The 19,068-nt window shown below is 56.2% G+C and overlaps 1 protein-coding gene across 19 annotated transcripts in view; it reads left to right on the forward strand.

Annotated features, from left to right (window-relative positions):
- ATP2B2 (ATPase plasma membrane Ca2+ transporting 2) overlaps positions 1-19,068 on the forward strand; it is a 380,950-nt gene that overhangs the window by 348,258 nt on the left and 13,624 nt on the right. For all 19 annotated transcript variants that reach the window (XM_027522833.1, XM_027522827.1, XM_027522826.1 and 16 more), the window contains 8 exons: positions 5,220-5,399; positions 5,589-5,676; positions 8,107-8,213; positions 8,847-9,038; positions 14,015-14,228; positions 16,076-16,287; positions 16,540-16,647; positions 18,516-18,698. In XM_027522833.1, coding sequence (XP_027378634.1) covers positions 5,220-5,399; positions 5,589-5,676; positions 8,107-8,213; positions 8,847-9,038; positions 14,015-14,228; positions 16,076-16,287; positions 16,540-16,647; positions 18,516-18,698 — 1,284 coding nt within the window. The remainder of the gene's footprint in view (positions 1-5,219; positions 5,400-5,588; positions 5,677-8,106; positions 8,214-8,846; positions 9,039-14,014; positions 14,229-16,075; positions 16,288-16,539; positions 16,648-18,515; positions 18,699-19,068) is intronic.

Genomic DNA, 19,068 nt, shown 5'->3' on the forward strand with positions numbered 1-19,068 from the left:
CTGGCGATGCTTGTGAAAGTGTTGAACCTCTTCACCTGTTGACTCAGCATCTCCCGTGAGGCGGGGGTGGGATGCAGGGCCTGAGGAGACTGGCAAGTATGTGTTTTGATTTATTTGGGTACTTTAGGCTAGGTGATTTATGGAGGCAAATTCAACAGGTTAAACGGCATGGACAGGGTGAAGTAGCCCCCATGCCAGCCCCAGACCCGCAGTCCCCACCACAAAGGCAGCCACGGTCACCGGTGTCTCAGGTTAGGGTCACGTGCGTGCGTGCTCAGTCACTCCAGTCATCTCCAACTCTTTGCAACCCCATGGACTATAGCCCGCCAGACTCCTCTGTCCATTGGATTTCCCAGGCAAGAATACTGGAGTGGGTTGCCATGCCCTCCTCCAGGGTATCTTCCCCACCCAGGGATCAAACCCACGTCTCTTATGCCTCCTGCATTGGCAGGTGGGTTCTTTACCACTAGCTCCTCCTGGGAAGCCCTCACCCTAACCTTTGGGAGGAGTGTCTCTGCCTACAGGGAGAATGTTTGTGAAAGTTCCCAGGACAGCCGTGAGGCCGGCCGGAGTGAATGGCCCCACCTGGACCACATCTAGGGTCCTACAAGCCTGGTCAGATTCGTATGCAGCTGCTGCAGGAAAAGAAACTCTGTGTCCCTCAGTTTCCCCATCTGTCAGGGGGAGAAACTCTCATTACCTTCCTCCCTTGAAAAGACAAAGGGCAGAACAGGTTAAAACAGGCTTGCCAACCACCCGACTCCCACCCCCAAGACACCACCGCAGTGCATTTTCCAAGGCTGATGGAAGCCAGCGAGGATAAAGCCGTCAGGAGAGCCACGGCTGGAGATTTGCCGTGTTATCCGGGGGTGTTTGGAGCCCTTGGAGTCACAGACGACTGCTGTCACCAGAAACAACAGATGTTTTAAAGCCTTTATTTAATGAAAACAGGAAGCGCCCGTTTCCTGGCTGGTTTTCCTCAGCGAGAAATATCGAGGATAATTTTAGTGGAAGAAGGAATTTTTTTTTTTTTTTTTACAGCTATTGTATCTATGGGGAAAGCACACTTCAACCAGATCGATGCCTCTGGGGCTTGAGTCTTTATCCTCTCTGCATCGTCCCTGCCCAGAACAGTAAGATGTTCCTTAGCTGTGCGTCACATAAATGAATGAGTGAGGTGGTAAAAGGAAGGGCTAAGCAGCTGCAGGAGGCAGAGCATTGAGCTGGAGGGGCCAAGGGTGGCTCCTGAGTGGAGAACGTTTCATGTGCAGGATGGCAAAGATCTGTGGGCACAGAGATTCAGGGAGAGAGGGTATCCCTGGTGGAGGGGACACCACAGGCAAAGGCAGGGAGGTGGGATGGGATGCTGGGTGTTTGGAGACTCCTGAAAACCCCAGATGGGTTGCTTTTCCTTTTAAAAAAAATCTTTTTTTTAGGTAGACCATTTTTAAGGTCTTTATTGATTGTTACAATATTGATTCTGTTTTATGATTGGGGTGGGTTTTTTTGGCCACGAGGCATGTGGGATCCTAGCTCCCCAACCAGAGATTGGACCCACACCCCCTGCATTGGAAGGCCAAGTCTTAACCACTGGACCACCACAGAAGCCCCCCTCAGGTTGAGTTTATAAGAGAACACGGCAAGGATGTCCAAGGTGGGGGGCACTGCTCAGAAAGGAAGCAGAGTATATCTCGCAGTGGCCAGGGGTTTCCAGATCTGTCCCCGGTCCCCGCCCCCAGTCAAGGCAGGTCAAAGACTCCTAATATACCTGACCCAAAAGCCGTGGTGCGGCGCCCACCCTATCCCACCACCCCAAGCACCTGTTCCCATGTGTGCTCCAGGTGCCCGCGGCACCCCACCCCCACATCTGCACCCCCGCTCTGCACCCCCTTCACCACTCTGGAGCAGAAAGAGCAGACAAGGGCACCTGGGGTGAGGCGTCTCGCCAGCCTCCCCCACCCCCTCATCACCAGCAGGCACTGGCCCTGAGCTTGGTGCCGTTTGCAGGTCACAGATTTCTGCAGCAGCAGTGAAGGGTGGAAACTACCGTCCCATTTTATAGATGAGGAAACCAAGGCTCAACAGGGAGCCTGGGCAAAGCCCAGCTCAGCCTTTTGGTCCCTGAGCCGTCTCTCCCCAAAGCAGAGGTGCCTTCACTGTACAGAGCAAAGCGTGGGGGCCATAAGAATTAACCTCCTCCTTTTGTCCCAGTCTGGCTTGTTGGGGTGAAGCTCAGATGGTAGGGATTACACGCAGGCAAATTTCAGCTCCCTGAGACCATCTTGAAAGCAGAAGTCCTTCTAAAACGTGGTACCCATCACCTCATTCCCAGTTCAGAACTTGCCATGGCTTCCAGGCTTGAAGGAGCGAGGCCCTGGGTCCCAGACCTCTGGGCCTCCAGCCCGTCTCTGGCTCCATGGCCAGCAGCCAGCCCCTACCTCTCACCCTCCCTGGGCGTAAGGTCCCCCACATCACCTGCAGCAGTGTCTGCAGCATCCTCCCTTTCTCTGCCTGCGCACCTCATGGGCAGTTCTCTGAAGCCAGGACCACAATGAAGTGGTCATCTCTGCAGCCCCAGCATGGGCACAGAGCCAGGCATCCAAGCCTTAGTTAGTGTTGGCTAAAAAGAGGGAGTTAGAGCATCCCCTCCTCCGGAAGCCCTCCCAGATTTCTCCTCCCCACACACGTCCTTCTTAAGCAGCTGTGTCCTCCTCTGTGCTCCCCAAGCCCTCTGTACAGATCTTTACTGAAGAGTCTATCTCTGTACAAGAGAGTGGGTCTGACCCAGAGTTGTTATTTAGTCACTCAGTTGTTTGTATCTGACTCTTTTGTGACCCCCATGGACTGTAGCCAACCAGGTTTCTCTGTCCATGAGATTTCTCAGGCAAGAATACTGGAGTGTGTAACTTCTCTTTTATTTGAAAAAAGGATTATGTGAAAGGATACGATAGACTTGCTCTACCATTGGGCAGTCAGCCTTAGAAGGGGTGAGCACCCTGTCAACAGAGGCATGTAACAGAGGGGATGCCTGGGAGGGGATCTAGGCAATTAGCAGAGGGTCAGAGTCACCACCTAGAGTCCCTTCCAACTCCAAGTGCCTCTGAAGCACAAAACCTAAATTACTCCTTTCCGGGCAGGAAACAGATAAAGGTATGTTTTCCCAGAAGAACAATGGCTCTTTCGTGTCCTCTGGGGCAGGAGACAGTGGGGGGCCGCAGCCGGGTTACAGCCATCGTGAGGACATTGGTAAATTATGTAAACGGGATCTCGGACCTCCCACATCCCCACTCCCTCCAGCTCTGTAAAAAGAGGTCACGTCTGCTCATGTGAGCAGGCGCCGTGGCGCAAAGCAGAGGCCTTGCTCACGGGGTCCCAAGCCCTGCGTGGGCACCAAAAGGCTCCTCCTCATACCCTGGGAATACACCCAGAGGCGGCCCCTGGTCAGCGTGTCCCGCTCCAGCCCTTCAAAGGACGGAGAGCACTCCCTGTCACCACGGGCTTCTTAGAGAACTCAGGGAGCTGGAGAGGCCTCCCCAGCCTTGACCTGGGCCCTGCCTCTCCCGAATGTTTGTTTCTCCCTCCACTGCAGGATGGGGGCTTCCCAGGTGGCTCAGGGGTAAAGAATCCGCCTGCCCATGCCAGAGACACGGGTTCAATCCCTGGGTTGGGAAGATCCCCTGGAGGAGGAAATGGCCGCCCACTCTATATCCCTTGCCTGGGAAATCCCATGGACAGAGGAGCCTGGTGGGCTACAGTCCATGGAGTCACAAAGAGGCATGACTGAGCAACTGAACAGCAACAACAACATATTTGAATTCTCTCAGCAGTGACTTGTCAGGGTAGGCAGGGATGAAAGTGAGTTCTTAGACCCAGAATGTGCAAGAGGAGGGGGCGTGGGATTCAATCGCCAGGTCTAAGATTCGAAAGTACTTCGGTCGTTCAGTAGAACTGGGTTTTCTGCCCTCGACATGTCCTCTCCCACTGAAGGACATTTGGCAGCAAATATTGCTTTACTGTTGTGCGACTTGTCACTGCCCGTGGGTAAGAATCACTTGTTCAGTTGATCTGTGCTGTGTATAAAGGGCCACAGCAGCTCCAGGCTGGTTTTTTAAAATACTTGTATATTTTATTTTTGTCTGCACTGAGTCTTCACTGCTGCTTGCTTTGCTAGTTGTGGCGAGTGGGGCTGCTCTCTTGTTGCGGTGTGCTGGCTTCTCATTGCCGTGGCTTCTCTTGTTGCCGAGCACGGGTTCTAGGTGTGTGGGTTCAGTAGTTGAGACCTGAGGGCTCTAGAGTGCTGGCTCAGTGGCTGTGGTGCAGGGGTTTAGCTGCTCTATGGCATGTGGAATCTTACTGGACCAGGAGTCGAACCCATGACCCCTGCGTTACAAGGCAGATTCTTAACCACTGGACCACCGGGGAAGCTCCCAGGCTGGCTTTTGCATCCTAATTGCTAGACAGATCCAGAGCTCTGCATAGGTGGGGTGGGGAGTGGGGGTGGAGTAGGGATTAGAGGGCAGAGTTGGGGGATTTGCTGGCTCCTGGTTGGCTGGGTCTGCTCTGTCCTAATTGGTCCAGATGTCAGTCTATCATTACAACAAGGGCAGTAGGAAGTCCTTATTCTCCCAGGGAGATGTCATGTTTTACCTGAAGCCTAGTCATTTGCATTTATCTAAGGCAGTGTAACACTGTGTACATAATATGCCCTAAAATGCAATGTTCTTCCACTGCCCACCCCCCCCCAAAAAAAAAAACCCCAAAGGACACAAATGTATTTAACATTGCATTTGCAGGAAATGTGCATGTGGATAAAGCAGGGACAATATCCTGTGCAGTAATGCAGTGTTCTGTACTCCTGCCTGGGACCATATCCAAGAGGGTGTTTACTGCAGTGTTTCTTAAAGTTCTTGTCCAGGTCAGAATAGTCAACGGTCTTATCTTAGGATGCAGCGTCACTGTCGATAGGTGATGGCTGTCAGGGACACTGCAGGAAAGAATTGTGAGACCACATCAGGGTTTAATCAGAGTGTGCTGGGATTGATTAGCAATGCCTGCCATGGGCACAGGAAGGGAGGAGATGGTCTGCGTGCCATCAGGGTCTCCCAGTCATCTAGACCCCTTATCGTGGTGCTGCCTGTGAACAGGCTCTGGAATCCATAAAGGCAGGGACGGCCTACCCTAGGTGCTGTCCACTCCATGGCTCCTGCCCTCCCTCCCAGGTCCCGGAAGCCATCCGCAAGTGCCAGCGAGCAGGCATCACGGTCCGCATGGTCACCGGTGACAACATCAACACAGCGCGGGCCATCGCCATCAAGTGTGGCATCATCCACCCCGGGGAGGACTTCCTGTGCCTTGAGGGCAAGGAGTTCAACCGAAGGATCCGCAACGAGAAAGGGGAGGTACGTGGCCCAGCGCAAAGGGTCCTCGGAGGGTTGGGCCCGAACGGGGGCCCAGGAGGCACGGGTGTGCATGGTAGCCAGCCAGTATGCTGCTCAGAGCCCAGTGGTCTAGGAAAGTCCCCTCCCTTACCTGGGCCTCGGTTTCTCTCCTCAACCCCACTCACCTGCCCCTCCCGCATCCCTTTCCAGATTGAGCAGGAGCGGATCGATAAGATCTGGCCAAAGCTGCGGGTGCTGGCTCGCTCCTCACCCACGGACAAGCATACCCTGGTCAAAGGTAAGACCTGGGTGGGCCCAGGCAGTGCTGAGGTCCAGGCACCAGGCCTCTGGGGCTTTCCTGACCTAGCGCCTTCAGCTTCTTTCCAGGATGACAGCGGCTCCCGCCTGGGATTCCTCATACCTGGGGACGCCCCATACCTGGGGATGCCCTAGGAGGCCTGCCAAGGGCCACAGCGGCATGAGGAGGTGGTGGGCCTTTGGCCTAGGTCCCCCCTCCCATGGGCAGCAATGGGACTGAGGGCTGAGGAGCCCACCGACAAGCTGATTTGGGTGGTGTATCTTGGTTAATGTTCAGGTTGAATGACTGGACACAGACCCTGCTGTTCCCATGTGATGCTGTCTTAACCACTAGGTCTGACACTCAGCCCACTTCCTTTGCGTATGTTCCCAGTCTGGCCCACACCTTGTGAGTCTGAGAGCCTTGGCCTGCCTGGTCTCTAAGGACGCTGTCCCATGTGTGTGACCAGGACCCGGGGCATGAGCTGCCCTGGGAACAGCGATCTGAGACATGAGGCCCAAAGCCAGTGTCCTTCTTCCCTGACTCCTTCCAGGGGGAGGACACACCCCTCGCTGAGCCCATCTCACTGGCCAGATGCTGGGCACTTTCAGAGTCACACAGGCCTGAGTTAAAACCCTGGCTCTGCCCCCTGTCCTGCTCTGTGGCCTTTGGCAAGTGTCCAGCCCCAGGACTCAATTTTTCCATCTGTTGAATGGCCATAAGGGGAAGTTTTCTGACTGAGGTCAGCCATAGGGCATCTTAGATTCGTCTTCCAAAGGTGCTGCCCAAAGACTTCAATGGAGGCAGACCTGGCCTTAGAAACACTGAGCCCCTGAACTGCAGGAGACCCCCAACCCAGCTCCATTTTTTATTCAATCACTTATTCATTCATTCACTCATTCTCTTGACAAATGTTTACTGAGTATCTACTGTGTGTCAGGCCCATCTCTTGGCCGACATGACTCTTCCCTCTTGGATTTCATGGCCAGGTCTCACCCAGTAGACATTGAATAGGTCGTTGCCCTGCACAGAGGCCACAGCAGTGGAAGAGGAAGCTTCCTGGGGCCCCCTGCTGGCCTCTCACTCCACCTGGGGGTGCTGTCAGATCGCAGGCTGAGGGATGGGGTCCAGGGGGCGGACCTGTGTTTCAGGCAGGACAGGGAACCACACTGTGGAAGTCCAGAGGAAAAGGTCTCCAGGCGCTTTCAAGGGGTGGGAGGAAGTTCATTGGCTGGCCCGGGGCCTCCAGTGAGAGAGGGAGACGAGAGGAAGGGCTGGAGAAGGGAGTCTCATCCTCAGATCACACGGGGCCTTGAACACGCGGTGGTGACCTGCACTGCTAGCCCAGGTGGTGAGCTGCAGGAGGGCCTCGATGGAGAAGCGGTGTTTTAGAAATCTCCCTCCCTGCTGCTGAGTGGAGAGCGGCCTGGAAATGGAGGGACCGCTGGGATAGTCCAGCTGCGAGAGGGGCTGCTGGGGGCGGGCTGGGGACAGAGCAGGTGCGCTGGGAGTGGGCAGGTCTGAGAGCTCTCTGTGGGGGTCAGGCCTGGCCCAGATGGGGTGGAGGAAGAGGGGAGATGGGAGTCCAGGACTGCTCAGTGTGTTCCTGCCTGAGAGCCTGCTGCGAAGTTTACAGGGGGCAGCTGGGTGTCTGGAGTCGCACAAGAAGGGACAGATTTGAGGGGAAATGGATGCACGTGGTTTAGGAGGCTGGGCTGGAGGCCCTCTGACATCCCAGGGGAGGTGTCCATGGATTCAGGGCTCAGGAGAGAGGCCCGACCCCGCTGAAGGCAAAGGTGTTGTCTGTATGCCCCATGGGGGTGGAACTAGAGGAGCTGCCGAACCCCAGTAACTCCCACCTGAGCGGTGGGCAGAGGTGACTTCTTTCACTCGTCCTGCTCCTCTGGCCCTCACTCACTCAGTGATGCGAGCCACATGTCATCTGTCACTGCTACTTGCTGAAGATTTTATTAAGGATGAGTATCTAGAGAGTGGTCATTAGCAGATGGCAGAGCCCAGGCCTCCTCAGGTGTGACTGGCTCCCCAAGCACAAGATGCTGCCGGAGCAGATGGGTGGCCCCCCAGCCAAACCTGGCTCCCCTGGAGAACAGAGAGGCCCCTGTGGTTCGGACAGGGGATTTGAGTTTGGACAGGGAAGGTGAGTTCGGCCAGGGTGGTCACTGCAGTGGCCATGGGCTGCAGAGAGCAAAGAGGACGCTGGAGAGGCAGCAGGCCCCGACGAGAGGGTGTTAGTTGCAGCCAGCACTGGGCTAAGGGGCCCCATGTCCCCTGCAGGTGCTGGGAGCTAGGATGAAGCTTGACGGAGTCAGGGGGTGGCGGGGCAGGGGCCAGAGAGGAGGCTGTGCCAGCCTGGGCCCCCGGCCCCGGGGGGGTCCCAGGGCCCTGAGCACACGCCCGCCCCGCCCACAGGCATCATCGACAGCACGCACACGGAGCAGCGGCAGGTGGTGGCCGTGACAGGGGACGGCACCAACGACGGGCCTGCGCTCAAGAAGGCCGACGTGGGCTTCGCCATGGTAGGAGCGCACGGGGGCTGGGGCGGCAGCTGGCAGGAGCCCGCAGGCAGGGGCTAAGGGGGACGCACGGACCACCAGCCTCCAGCGGGGGGATGCAGGAACCCCGGTGCTCACGCTGCCCACCCTCTGTCCACCTGATGCTCCCAGAGGTCTTGACGCTCAGCTTGGCTTCAAGAAGGGAGGAGAGAGCTTCCTGCAGTGATGGGTCTAGGAAAGGGAAGGGACAGAGTGGAAGGGCCCCCTTTCTGAAGGCAGAGGTTGGCCTCAAGGCTGGGTCTTGAAGAGTAGGGGTGGGGTGTGTGTGTGTGTGTGTGTGTGCACGCACATGCACGTACATGTGTGTGTTTGGTGTGGTGCCTGGGTTCCTGGGCCAGCTGGACTCTGCCACTGGGACAGGCAGCCTCCTGTCTCCCCACAGCCAAGGGCTGACCAGCCTCGCTTGGGGAGGAGAGGGCACGTGTTCCGAGGCCTGGCCTCTCCCAGCAACCACGTGGGCAGACACGCTCCCGTGTGGTCTGCAGTGCTGGGGATTCGTGTGTGTATGTGGGCGGTGGTCGGGGGGTGAGGATGATGCTGCTAGAGCTGCTCGCCTCTTCGGTCGCCCCAGCCAGGCTCCTGTCCCCATCCTCACAGGGCATCGCAGGCACGGACGTGGCCAAGGAGGCCTCGGACATCATCCTGACGGACGACAACTTCAGCAGCATCGTCAAGGCGGTGATGTGGGGCCGCAACGTCTACGACAGCATCTCCAAGTTCCTGCAGTTCCAGCTGACCGTCAACGTGGTGGCCGTGATCGTGGCCTTCACGGGCGCCTGCATCACGCAGGTGGGTCCTCCAGGGGTGGGCGGGGTGGGGCAGCTGAAGCCCGGGGGAGGACGGGCACCACGCACAGGGGCTGTCCCAGGCTGTCACAGCTCCATGCCAAGGGCCAGGAACCGCATCACAGAGCCACCCACGTAGGCACCAGCCGCACAGAGTGCAGGAAAGGAGGCTCAGAGAGGTGGCAGGACTACCCCAAGGTCAGCCAGCCAGTGGAGATACCGGCCCTTGTTCCAGGAGGCAGGAGAGGGACCCCCTCCAGGAAGGCAGGGCCCCTGGCCACGTAAAGGGGCAGAGAGAGGCCGGCACCAGACAGGCAGCCAGCTGGCATCATGGAGCTGGTGCGGCCCTGGGAGCCCCAGCCGTGGCGTGGAGTGCATCAGGGAAGGCCTGAGTGCCTGGGTTCCTGGGCTGGGTGGACTTGGTCACTGGGAGAGCAGGAGTCGGCCCCACCTTTACAGCCAGGTCTGTAGCAGCCCCGTGTCCTGGGCCCTGTGGAGCTGACAGGCAGGCCCAGCCCCTGCAGCCTCACTGCCTCCTCACCCCCCTCGTGCGATAGGAACTGTGTTGATCCCCATTTCACAGAGGCAGAAACTGAGCCTCAGAGGATGGACCAGCCAGGTGCCTGCCATTCCTCCCGCAGCCTCCTGCCTGCCTGTGGCCAAGGGCTGACCAGCCTCGCCTGGGGAGGAGAGGGAAGGCGTCTCCCAGCAACCATGTGGGCAGACAAGCTCCTGCCCACAGGAGCCCTCAGAAGCCCAGAGGCTCTGGAGGACAGAGGGGCCCGTGGGGTACCTGCCCAGTTCAGTTCAGTCGCTCAGTTGTGTCTGACTCTTTGCGACCCCATGGACTTCAGAACGCCAGGCCTCCCTGTCCATCGCCAACTCCCAGAGTTTACTCAAACTCATGTCCATTGAGTTGGTGATGCCATCCAACCATCTCATCCTCTGTCGTCCCCTTCTCCTGCTTTCAATCTTTCCCAGCATCAGGGTCTTTTCTAATGAGTCAGTTCTTTGCATCAGGTGGCCAAAGAATTGGAGTTTCAGCTTCAGCATCAGTCCTTCCAAAGAATATTCAGGATTTCCTTTAGGATGGACTGGTTGGATCTCCTTGCAGTCCAAGGGACTCTCAAGAGTCTTCTCCAACACCACAGTTCAAAAGCATCAGTTCTTCGGTGCTCAGCTTTCTTTATTGTCCAGCTCTCACATCCATACATGACCACTGGAACACTGGAAACCCCATAGCTTTGACTAGACGGACCTTTGTTGGTACCGGTACCTCTGTCCTGAAGAGCTGTGTAGCCCAGGGAATACTGTTCCCTCTGTTGTATTCTGGGCTCTTGAGGACGCATATGGCAGCTCCCAACACCCCAGCCCTGAGAGTGAGAGCCCTGGGCTGGAGCGGAGGTGGGGAGGTGGTGTCCCTTCTGCTCACCAGGCCCTTCTCTCCTGCTCTGTGGACAAGAGGCTCCCTCTAGTGATGGTTTAGGGAAACTCACGCCAAGTTTCTTGGAGACCAGCTGGAGCCACACGGGGAAACTGAGGTGCCGAAGGGACGGTTTGCCTGAGGTCTTGGATTGAGTTGAGGGCTGTGAAGGCCTTGGTGAGGATAGAGGGGCCCTGACCCCAAGGTGCATGTAATCAGAGGAGGCTGATGGACAGGAAGAAGCTGAGGGGAGTGGGGAGCGTGACTGAGCTGGGGTGGAGGTGGGAGGGGTGGCCTGGGGGAGGGGAGGTGATAAACATCTAGGAGATGAATGAGGGTGTGAGGTGTAGGTGGTGGGGCCTCAGGAGCCACACTGAGAGGACCAGGGGGCAAGGAACAGCCCACCCCAGGCTGTTAGGTGTACAGGGCCTGTGACCTTCCTGGAGGAGGTGTCCACCTGTGGGCGAGGCTGCGGCCACAGGGCCAGGTCTGGGCTGGAGGGAGGGTGATGTGGGGAGAGGTAAGCAACTGCATCCGGGGGTAGGGCCGAGGAATGGGTCACAGGGAACACAAATTCAAAAGGTAAGGGAAGAAGGAGCTGGAGAAGGAGTCAGAGAGAAGGGCGCCCAGAGAGGGGTCAGGGTGCAGTCAGATTCCTCGAGGTTCAGTGAGACGGGCCTGGAAAAGAATGCCTCAGTCTGTGACAAGAAAGGTGGTGCTGCCCTCGGGGAAAGGCATTTTGGGGGGTGTGGAGGTGTGAGGATAGGATGGGGGACAAAGGATGGGGTCTACACACCTTCAGGCAGCACAGACCACAGGAGACGACTGTGCACAGACGTGTAGGAATACGTGATCCCGGTCTCAGCCAGGGAGACATGGGGAAGGACCCACCCCAGAATGTGGAGGGCAGGAAACCCATAAGTGGGGAGATCCTTGATGAGGTTTGGCTTCCTCTGTCCCTTACTTGCCCAAAGTTTCTACCAGGACAACATTTTTGTGTGTGTGTGTGGAGTTAGGAGAAGGCAATGGCAACCCACTCCAGTACTCTTGCCTAGAAAATCCCATGGACGGAGGAGCCTGGTGGGCTGCAGTCCATGGGGTCGCTAAGAGTCGGACACTACTGAGCGACTTCACTTTCACTTTTCACTTTCATGCATTGGAGGAGGAAATGGCAACCCACTCCAGTGATCTTGCCTGGAGAATCCCAGGGATGGCAGAGCCTGGTGGGCTGCCGTCTATGTGGTCGCACAGAGTCGGACACGACTGAAGCGACTTGGCAGCAGCAGTGGACTTATTGAGACACACAGTACTTGCTTCATGTAAACAAAAAAGGTGAAGAGAAATCGGGTGGTGGTAAAGAGAAATGGTGTGGACCTAACAGAAGCAGAAGATATTAAGAAGAGGTGGCAAGAATACACAGAAGAACTGTACAAAAAAGATCTTCACGACCCAGATAATCATGATGGTGTGATCACTGACCTAGAGCCAGACATCCTGGAATGGGAAGTCAAGTGGGCCTTAGAAAGCATCACTATGAACAAAGCTAGTGGAGGTGATGGAATTCCAGTTGAGCTATTTCAAATCCTGGAAGATGATGCTGTGAAAGTGCTGCACTCAATATGCCAGCAAAGTTGGAAAACTCAGCAGTGGCCACAGGACTGGAAAAGGTCAGTGTTCATTCCAATCCCAAACAAAAGCAATGCCAAAGAATGCTCAAACTACCACACAATTACACTCATCTCACACGCTAGTACGGTAATGCTCAAAATTCTCCAAGCCAGGCTTCAGCTATATGTGAACCGTGAACTTCCTGATGTTCAAGCTGGTTTTAGAAAAGGCAGAGGAACAAGAGATCAAATTGCCAACATCCGCTGGATCATGGAAAAAGCAAGAGAGTTCCAGAAAAACATCTATTTCTGCTTTATTGACCATACCAAAGCCTTTGACTGTGTGGATCACAATAAACTGTGGAAAATTCTGAAAGAGATGGGAATATCAGACCACCTGACCTGCCTCTTGAGAAATTTGTATGCAGGTCAGGAAGCAACAGTTAGAACTGGACATGGAACAACAGACTGGTTCCAAATAGGAAAAGGAGTGCATCAAGGCTGTATATTGTCACCCTGCTTATTTAACTTATATGCAGAGTACATCATGAGAAACACTGGACTGGAAGAAGCACAAGCTGGAATCAAGATTGCCGGCAGAAATATCAATAACCTCAGATATGCAGATAACACCACCCTTATGGCAGAAAGTGAAGAGGAACTAAAAAGCCTCCTGATGAAAGTGAAAGAGGAGAGTGAAAAAGTTGGCTTAAAGCTCAACATTCAGAAAAAGAAGATCATGGCATCTGGTCGCATCACTTCATGGAAAATAGATGGGGAAATAGTGGAAACAGTGTCAGACTTTATTTTCGGGGGCTCCAAAATCAAAAATCAAAAAAAAATCCAAAATGGTGATTGCAGCCATGAAATTAAAAGACGTTTACTCCTTGGAAGGAAAGTTATGACCAACCTAGATAGCATATTCAAAAGCAGAGACATTACTTTGCCAACAAAGGTCCGTCTAGTCAAGGCTATGGTTTTTCCAGTGGTCATGTGTGGATGTGAGAGTTGGACTGTGAAGAAAGCTGAGCACCGAAGAATTGATGCTTTTAAACTGTGGTGTTGGAGAAGACTCTTGAGAGTCCCTTGGACTGCAAGGAGATCCAACCAGTCCATTCTAAAGATCAGTCCTGGGTGTTCTTTGGAAGGAATGAAATACTTTGGCCACCTCATGCGAAGAGTTGACTCATTGGAAGAGACTCTGATGCTGGGAGGGATTGGGGGCAGGAGGAGAAGGGGACGACAGAGGATGAGATGGCTGGATGGCATCACCGACTTGATGGACATGAGTTTGGGTGAACTGTGGGAGTTGGTGATGGACAGGGAGGCCTGGTGTGCTGCAATTCATGGGGTCAGAAAGAGTCAGACACGACTGAGCGACTGAACTGAACTGAACTGAAGGAGAAATTGGATGGTAGTGAAAAGGGGACAGGGTGCCAGGCGTTGTTTGTGAGAAGGAGAAGCCCAAGTCATTGATTCACTGATGGTCAAGGGGAAAGAGGCATCAGGAAGCAGGGGAGCTGGGGTCTGTGTGGAAGATGCTTGTGGGGGCACTTGACCTGAGCCTGGACGAGACATGGCCAATGGGGGCTGGAGGGGAGGAGTGAAGATGGCGGGGGTGTGGCTATATTTACAAAGCACAGGGTGTGGAAGTGGTGGCCGTGATGCCTGGGGCTTGATTTTCTCCCTGGGGGAAAAGACAGCGCTGAGGTGAATAGGGCTGGGTAGTTCTCCACGGAAGGCCTGACAAACCTTCTCAGCACCCACTCTGGAACCCTGGGCTGGGCTGGCCAGCCAAGGGAGACACACTGGCAGAGCTGGCCTCAAGGGGAGCAGCTTACACTCTGGCGATGAGCCCCACGCCAGGCACATCAGGGCAGTGGATGGCCAACCTCCCGTGATAAATATCTAGGAGGTATTCATCACTACCGTCTCACCCACGGTCCCCAGGACTCCCCCCTGAAGGCCGTGCAGATGCTCTGGGTGAACCTCATCATGGACACGTTCGCCTCCTTGGCGCTGGCCACTGAGCCGCCCACCGAGACCCTGCTCCTGAGGAAGCCGTATGGCCGCAACAAGCCCCTCATCTCTCGGACCATGATGAAGAATATCCTGGGCCATGCCGTCTACCAGCTCACCCTCATCTTCACCCTGCTCTTCGTCGGTGAGTCCCCTGCCTTGCCCACCCAGGACTCCATGGCCCAGACCCGGCCGCTCTGGACTCCCAGTCACCCGCCTGTTTGCTGAGGAAGTAATGGAGGCCCAGAGAGGTGAAGTTAGTGGCTTGGGGTCACACAGCAAATCTTGGGTAGAGCCAGGCCCTGGCCCAGGTCTGGCAACCCCAAAGACTGGGCTTTTCCCACTGATGACAACTCTGGACACTGCGTACACATTGTGCAAGGCAGGGCGTCATGCCAGAACCCCCAGGAGCCCGAGACACTAGGGGGAGTGACCAGCCCCTGTTCTCAGCACTCCCACACGTGACCCTTGCCCGGTAGAAGGCTCCTCACCAAGGCCTCCTGGAAAAGAGCCACACACCTGCCTACAAGCCAGCTGTTTCCACACTTTTCTTGGGCACCTGTGCCACCACCCCCATGACAATGAGGCACCAGGGACAGAGAGGGGAGGTGACTTGCCCAAGGACATGCAGCCAGCCTGAGGGGGCACCTGGGCTGAGAAGAGACCTGGCTGGAAGTCAGACTGGCCTGGCTTCCAGGGTGCTTCCAAGGTAATCCGACCCCTGGCACCTGGAGGTGCCCAGAGGCAGGCAGATGGTGGCCCAGGGTCACACAACAAACTGGGGCCAGTGGGATTCCCTCAGATCCCTGAGCTGGGCTTTCGACGCCAGCAAGCCTGGATGGGGTTGGGGCAGGAACCCATTTCTCAAAGGGCAGTTCTTGTTCGTTGTGCCGGCAGGATAGTTGTAAGGATGATCGTGAGAAGCCTTAGAGGATGTTCGGGAATGCAGAGCAGCAGAGACTCACAGAGAAAGCTGTCAGTTGGGGAAGAAAGGAGGAGGAGGCCCCTGGTTGACTCACTGGCTTCCCCACTTGAGCATCTGCTCTGGGTGCTTCTGGATTCAGCTAGACTCTCACCGTCAGAAAACCCCACAAGCCCTCCCAGCACCAGCTTGTGCGGCGCTGCAAAAGGACATGGGATGGCATCAGGCATGCCATGGGCGGTGTCCGCAGAGCAGCCGGGAGCTGTGTTGCCCCACCACGTGACAGCCCCCGTGGTGTCATTCTTTGAGCCCTCACAAAGAATGAGGGAGGCCACCTGGGTGGGTCTGGAGCCAGCCTGGCCTGGAAGGCTCACCATCCATATTGGAACTGGTCTGTCTTGTAACAGCCCCTTGAGCTCCCAGAGGTCTCCGCAAGGACATGCTCAGTTACAGGCAGCCACACTTTTGGGGGAACCCAAAGCTACAGCTTCCGTGGTGGCTCAGACAATAAAGAATCTGCCTGCAATGCAGGAGATCTGGGTTCAATCCCTGGGTAAAGGAGGTCGCCTAGAGAAGGGAATGGCTACCCTCTCCAGTATTCTTGCCTGGAGAATTCCAAGGACAGAGGAGCCTGGAGGGCTATAGTCCATGGGGTCTCAGAGCGTCAGACAACTGAGTAACTGAGAAACAACACAAGTGCAGAAAGCCAAGGCCTCCCGCCAAACGTTCCAAGGCCACGCCCTGTCCTCCCAGTCCAGAGGAGTTTGCCAACCAGGGGCTGCTTTTTATAAGCCCTGTTGCCTGGAAGCACAGCTGGCCTCCCGCCTTTATTAGATTTCCTCAAAACACTGGAAGAAAGTTCACCCAAGGCACTTGGCCCCTAAAGAAAGGGTGCTGTTACCCCTTCACTTACACCCCATGGCGCAGGCCCACCTAGCCCCCCAGTGTCCAGAGAGTACCTCCCGCATCTGGGTGACCCTCCTGGCTGCTCAGAAGAGGCCTCCACACAGGGCCAGGCGTCCCTCCCAGTCCCGACCCTCAGCCCAGCTCCCGCCCTCTTGACTTGGCAGGCGAGAAGATGTTCCAGATCGACAGCGGGAGGAACGCACCCCTGCACTCGCCGCCCTCTGAGCACTATACCATCATCTTCAACACCTTCGTCATGATGCAGCTCTTCAACGAAATCAATGCCCGCAAGATCCACGGCGAGCGCAATGTTTTCGACGGCATCTTCCGGAACCCCATCTTCTGCACCATCGTACTGGGCACCTTTGCCATCCAGGTACCAGGCCCCCATGCTGGCCTGGCTGGTGGGGGGCTGGGCACCTTTGCCATCCAGGTACCAGGCCCCCATGCTGGCCTGGCTGGTGGGGGGCTGAGCACCTTTGCCATCCAGGTACCAGGCCCCCATGCTGGCCTGGCTGGCGGGGGCAGCATCAGGCAGCCGGAGCCCCTCAGCAATGCCCTGGGAGCCCAGACCTCTGAGCTGGCCCCTGATGGCCTTTCTGTCTCTCTCTGCCCCCTTTCTCTCCAGATAGTGATCGTGCAGTTTGGGGGGAAGCCCTTCAGCTGCTCCCCGCTGCAGCTGGACCAGTGGATGTGGTGCATATTCATCGGGTTAGGAGAGCTTGTCTGGGGCCAGGTGAGTACTGCAGGTGGGCAGCGCGAGGGGCCCCTCAGCAGGGACGCCCTGGAGAGAGCACTGGCTGGGGGAGTCCAGGATCCTCACCCATAGGTCCTGGCTCCTGCAAGGACTAGCTGTCTGGCCCCCATTTCTGGGGGCTGGAGCAACGGGGGTTGACCCTGGTCTCACATGATGGTCACGTGGGTATCGCCACTATGACTTTTGCTTCCAGCTATACGCTGCCGAGGGGCTTCCCAGGTGGCGCTGGTGGCAAAGAACACACCTGCTGATGCAGATAGATGCCAGAGTCGAGGGTGCAGTCCCTGGGTCGGGAAGGTCTCTTGGAGAAGGGCATGGCAGCCCATTCTAGTATTCTTGCCTGGAGAATCCCATGGACAGAGAAACCAGGCCAGTGGGCCACATACAGTCCATGGGGTCTCAAAGAGTCACACACGACTGAAGCGGCTGAGCACACACGCGTGCACACATACACCACTGATCCTGTTGTTTGATATTTTCTTTTAATCCTGTCTGGTTTTTTAACTGAAATTTATTTCAAAAGGCAACTTACATTACTGATAGGAAAATAAGTATTATTTGCCATAAACAGAAACTGATAAAAAAAAAAGTAACATGATCAATGTTATTAAACTCTAACTAGATGTCATGACCAGCCAAGGCTCAGAGCCCGAGGCGGCCAGCTGTAAAGGGTGTCACAGGGGTTGTGGCACCCAGCAGAAGGTCCTGCAGAGAGCTCCGAGGGAATGTAAGAGGGGTGACCTCCGCTGCATCGTGGTGCTGTCTGCAGCCATCCGTGACCCTCCGAGGCTCTGGGGAACCCTGGGCTGGCTCCTCTCCAGAACGTCCCCCCACCAAGCCACACGCACACACACACGTGCACCATCTCGAGCTCACAGCTCGCAGCTCAGAGGACATGGTGTCTGGAGCTGGATCTAGGCAGAGGGCCTTGGCAGACCTAAGACATTGGTCTTGCCTTCAAGCTGTTTCCAGGCTAAAGTGGGAAACTCCAGTGACAGAAATTAACTAGAAGGTCAAGAAGGAACTTTAGTTTCACTCAAAATAACCTTCTTTAAACTTCAGAGTGTCTTTGGAGAGTTGATAAACTAGATTTGACTTAGCAAGCCCATTCCCCGGGCACCCTTGAGCCTGGACATCTTTGTCTCATGGGGGCCTGCTCCCTCAGGGAGCCCTTGGCATCTGGACAAGATGGTTCCTGACCCCTAAGGACGATGCCACCTCAGACTCCCAGGGAACCCCTGAGAGTGTCCAGGCCAGCCCCTATCTGTCCCTAGAGAAGATGTAAGCGGCCTCTGACCCCAGCCACCTCAGTTACCCCATGGGGCCTGCACTCAGGCCTCAGCCCTACGGACAAGCCGTTTGGAGGAAGAGTAAGAAGGAAGACATAGCCCCTTCCCCTATTGCCTTCCCTTCCAGGAGGGCAGACATTCCAAGAGTCTCCCAGCATTGACTGCCCCCAGGCACCTAAGCTCCAAGCCCCTGTTGCCCAGGGTTGGGCACCCCAGGGACCTCAGGAAGAATTAAGCCAGTGACTTAGACACACCATGTCCAACTCTGAGAACTGGCCCCCAAGCTTTCCAGAAGGGAAAGCTAGAGCTCAGAGAGGTTACATGACTTGCCCAAGGTCACGTGACCAGTGAAGTCTGGGGTAGTCAAAGTCACGTGTATGTCCAACTCCCAAGATTTCCCACCATGTCCTGCTGACTCTGGATAAGCGAGGGAATTAGAAAGAAATCTAAAGATTGGGTTGGGGAAGAGGGGAGGTGAGTTGACGGTAACTAGGTGAGTGAGTGACAGGAGCCGACCCCTCCACGGATGCTGACGCTAATGGCTGGGCCCCTCCGCAGGTCATCGCCACCATCCCGACCAGCAGGCTCAAGTTCCTCAAGGAGGCGGGCAGGCTCACGCAGAAGGAGGAGATCCCCGAGGAGGAGCTCAACGAGGACGTGGAGGAGATAGACCACGCCGAGCGCGAGCTGCGGCGGGGCCAGATCCTGTGGTTCCGAGGTCTGAACCGGATCCAGACGCAGGTACTGGCAGCTCCCGGGGGCCGGGTGGGCGGTGACGGAGATGAGGGGCGGGCCTAGAGCCCACCCTCTGATCAGCCTCGGGCGCACCGACGCTCCCCGCGTGCTCTCTCCCTGGCTGTGCCAGGGAATGTCCCACCTCCCCGTCCACTGGGCGAGGGGGGTCACACCAGGGTCACGCCCACAGTGGACTTTGTGGGGAGGGGTGGCTCTGAGGGCCGAGGAGGGGGGGGCTCCCTTCAGGGCTGTTGGGGGGCGGTGGATCAGGGCTGCCGGGTGGCTACCAGGAGGCCACGATGGCGGCTTGAGGCCAGAGTGGGCCCCAGATTCTCCCAGCCAGGGGGTCAGCCCTGAGGCTCTTCTGCACACAGCT

This window comes from Bos indicus x Bos taurus, chromosome 22 (genome assembly GCF_003369695.1).
Source record: "Bos indicus x Bos taurus breed Angus x Brahman F1 hybrid chromosome 22, Bos_hybrid_MaternalHap_v2.0, whole genome shotgun sequence".
Taxonomy (NCBI): Eukaryota; Metazoa; Chordata; class Mammalia; order Artiodactyla; family Bovidae; genus Bos; species Bos indicus x Bos taurus.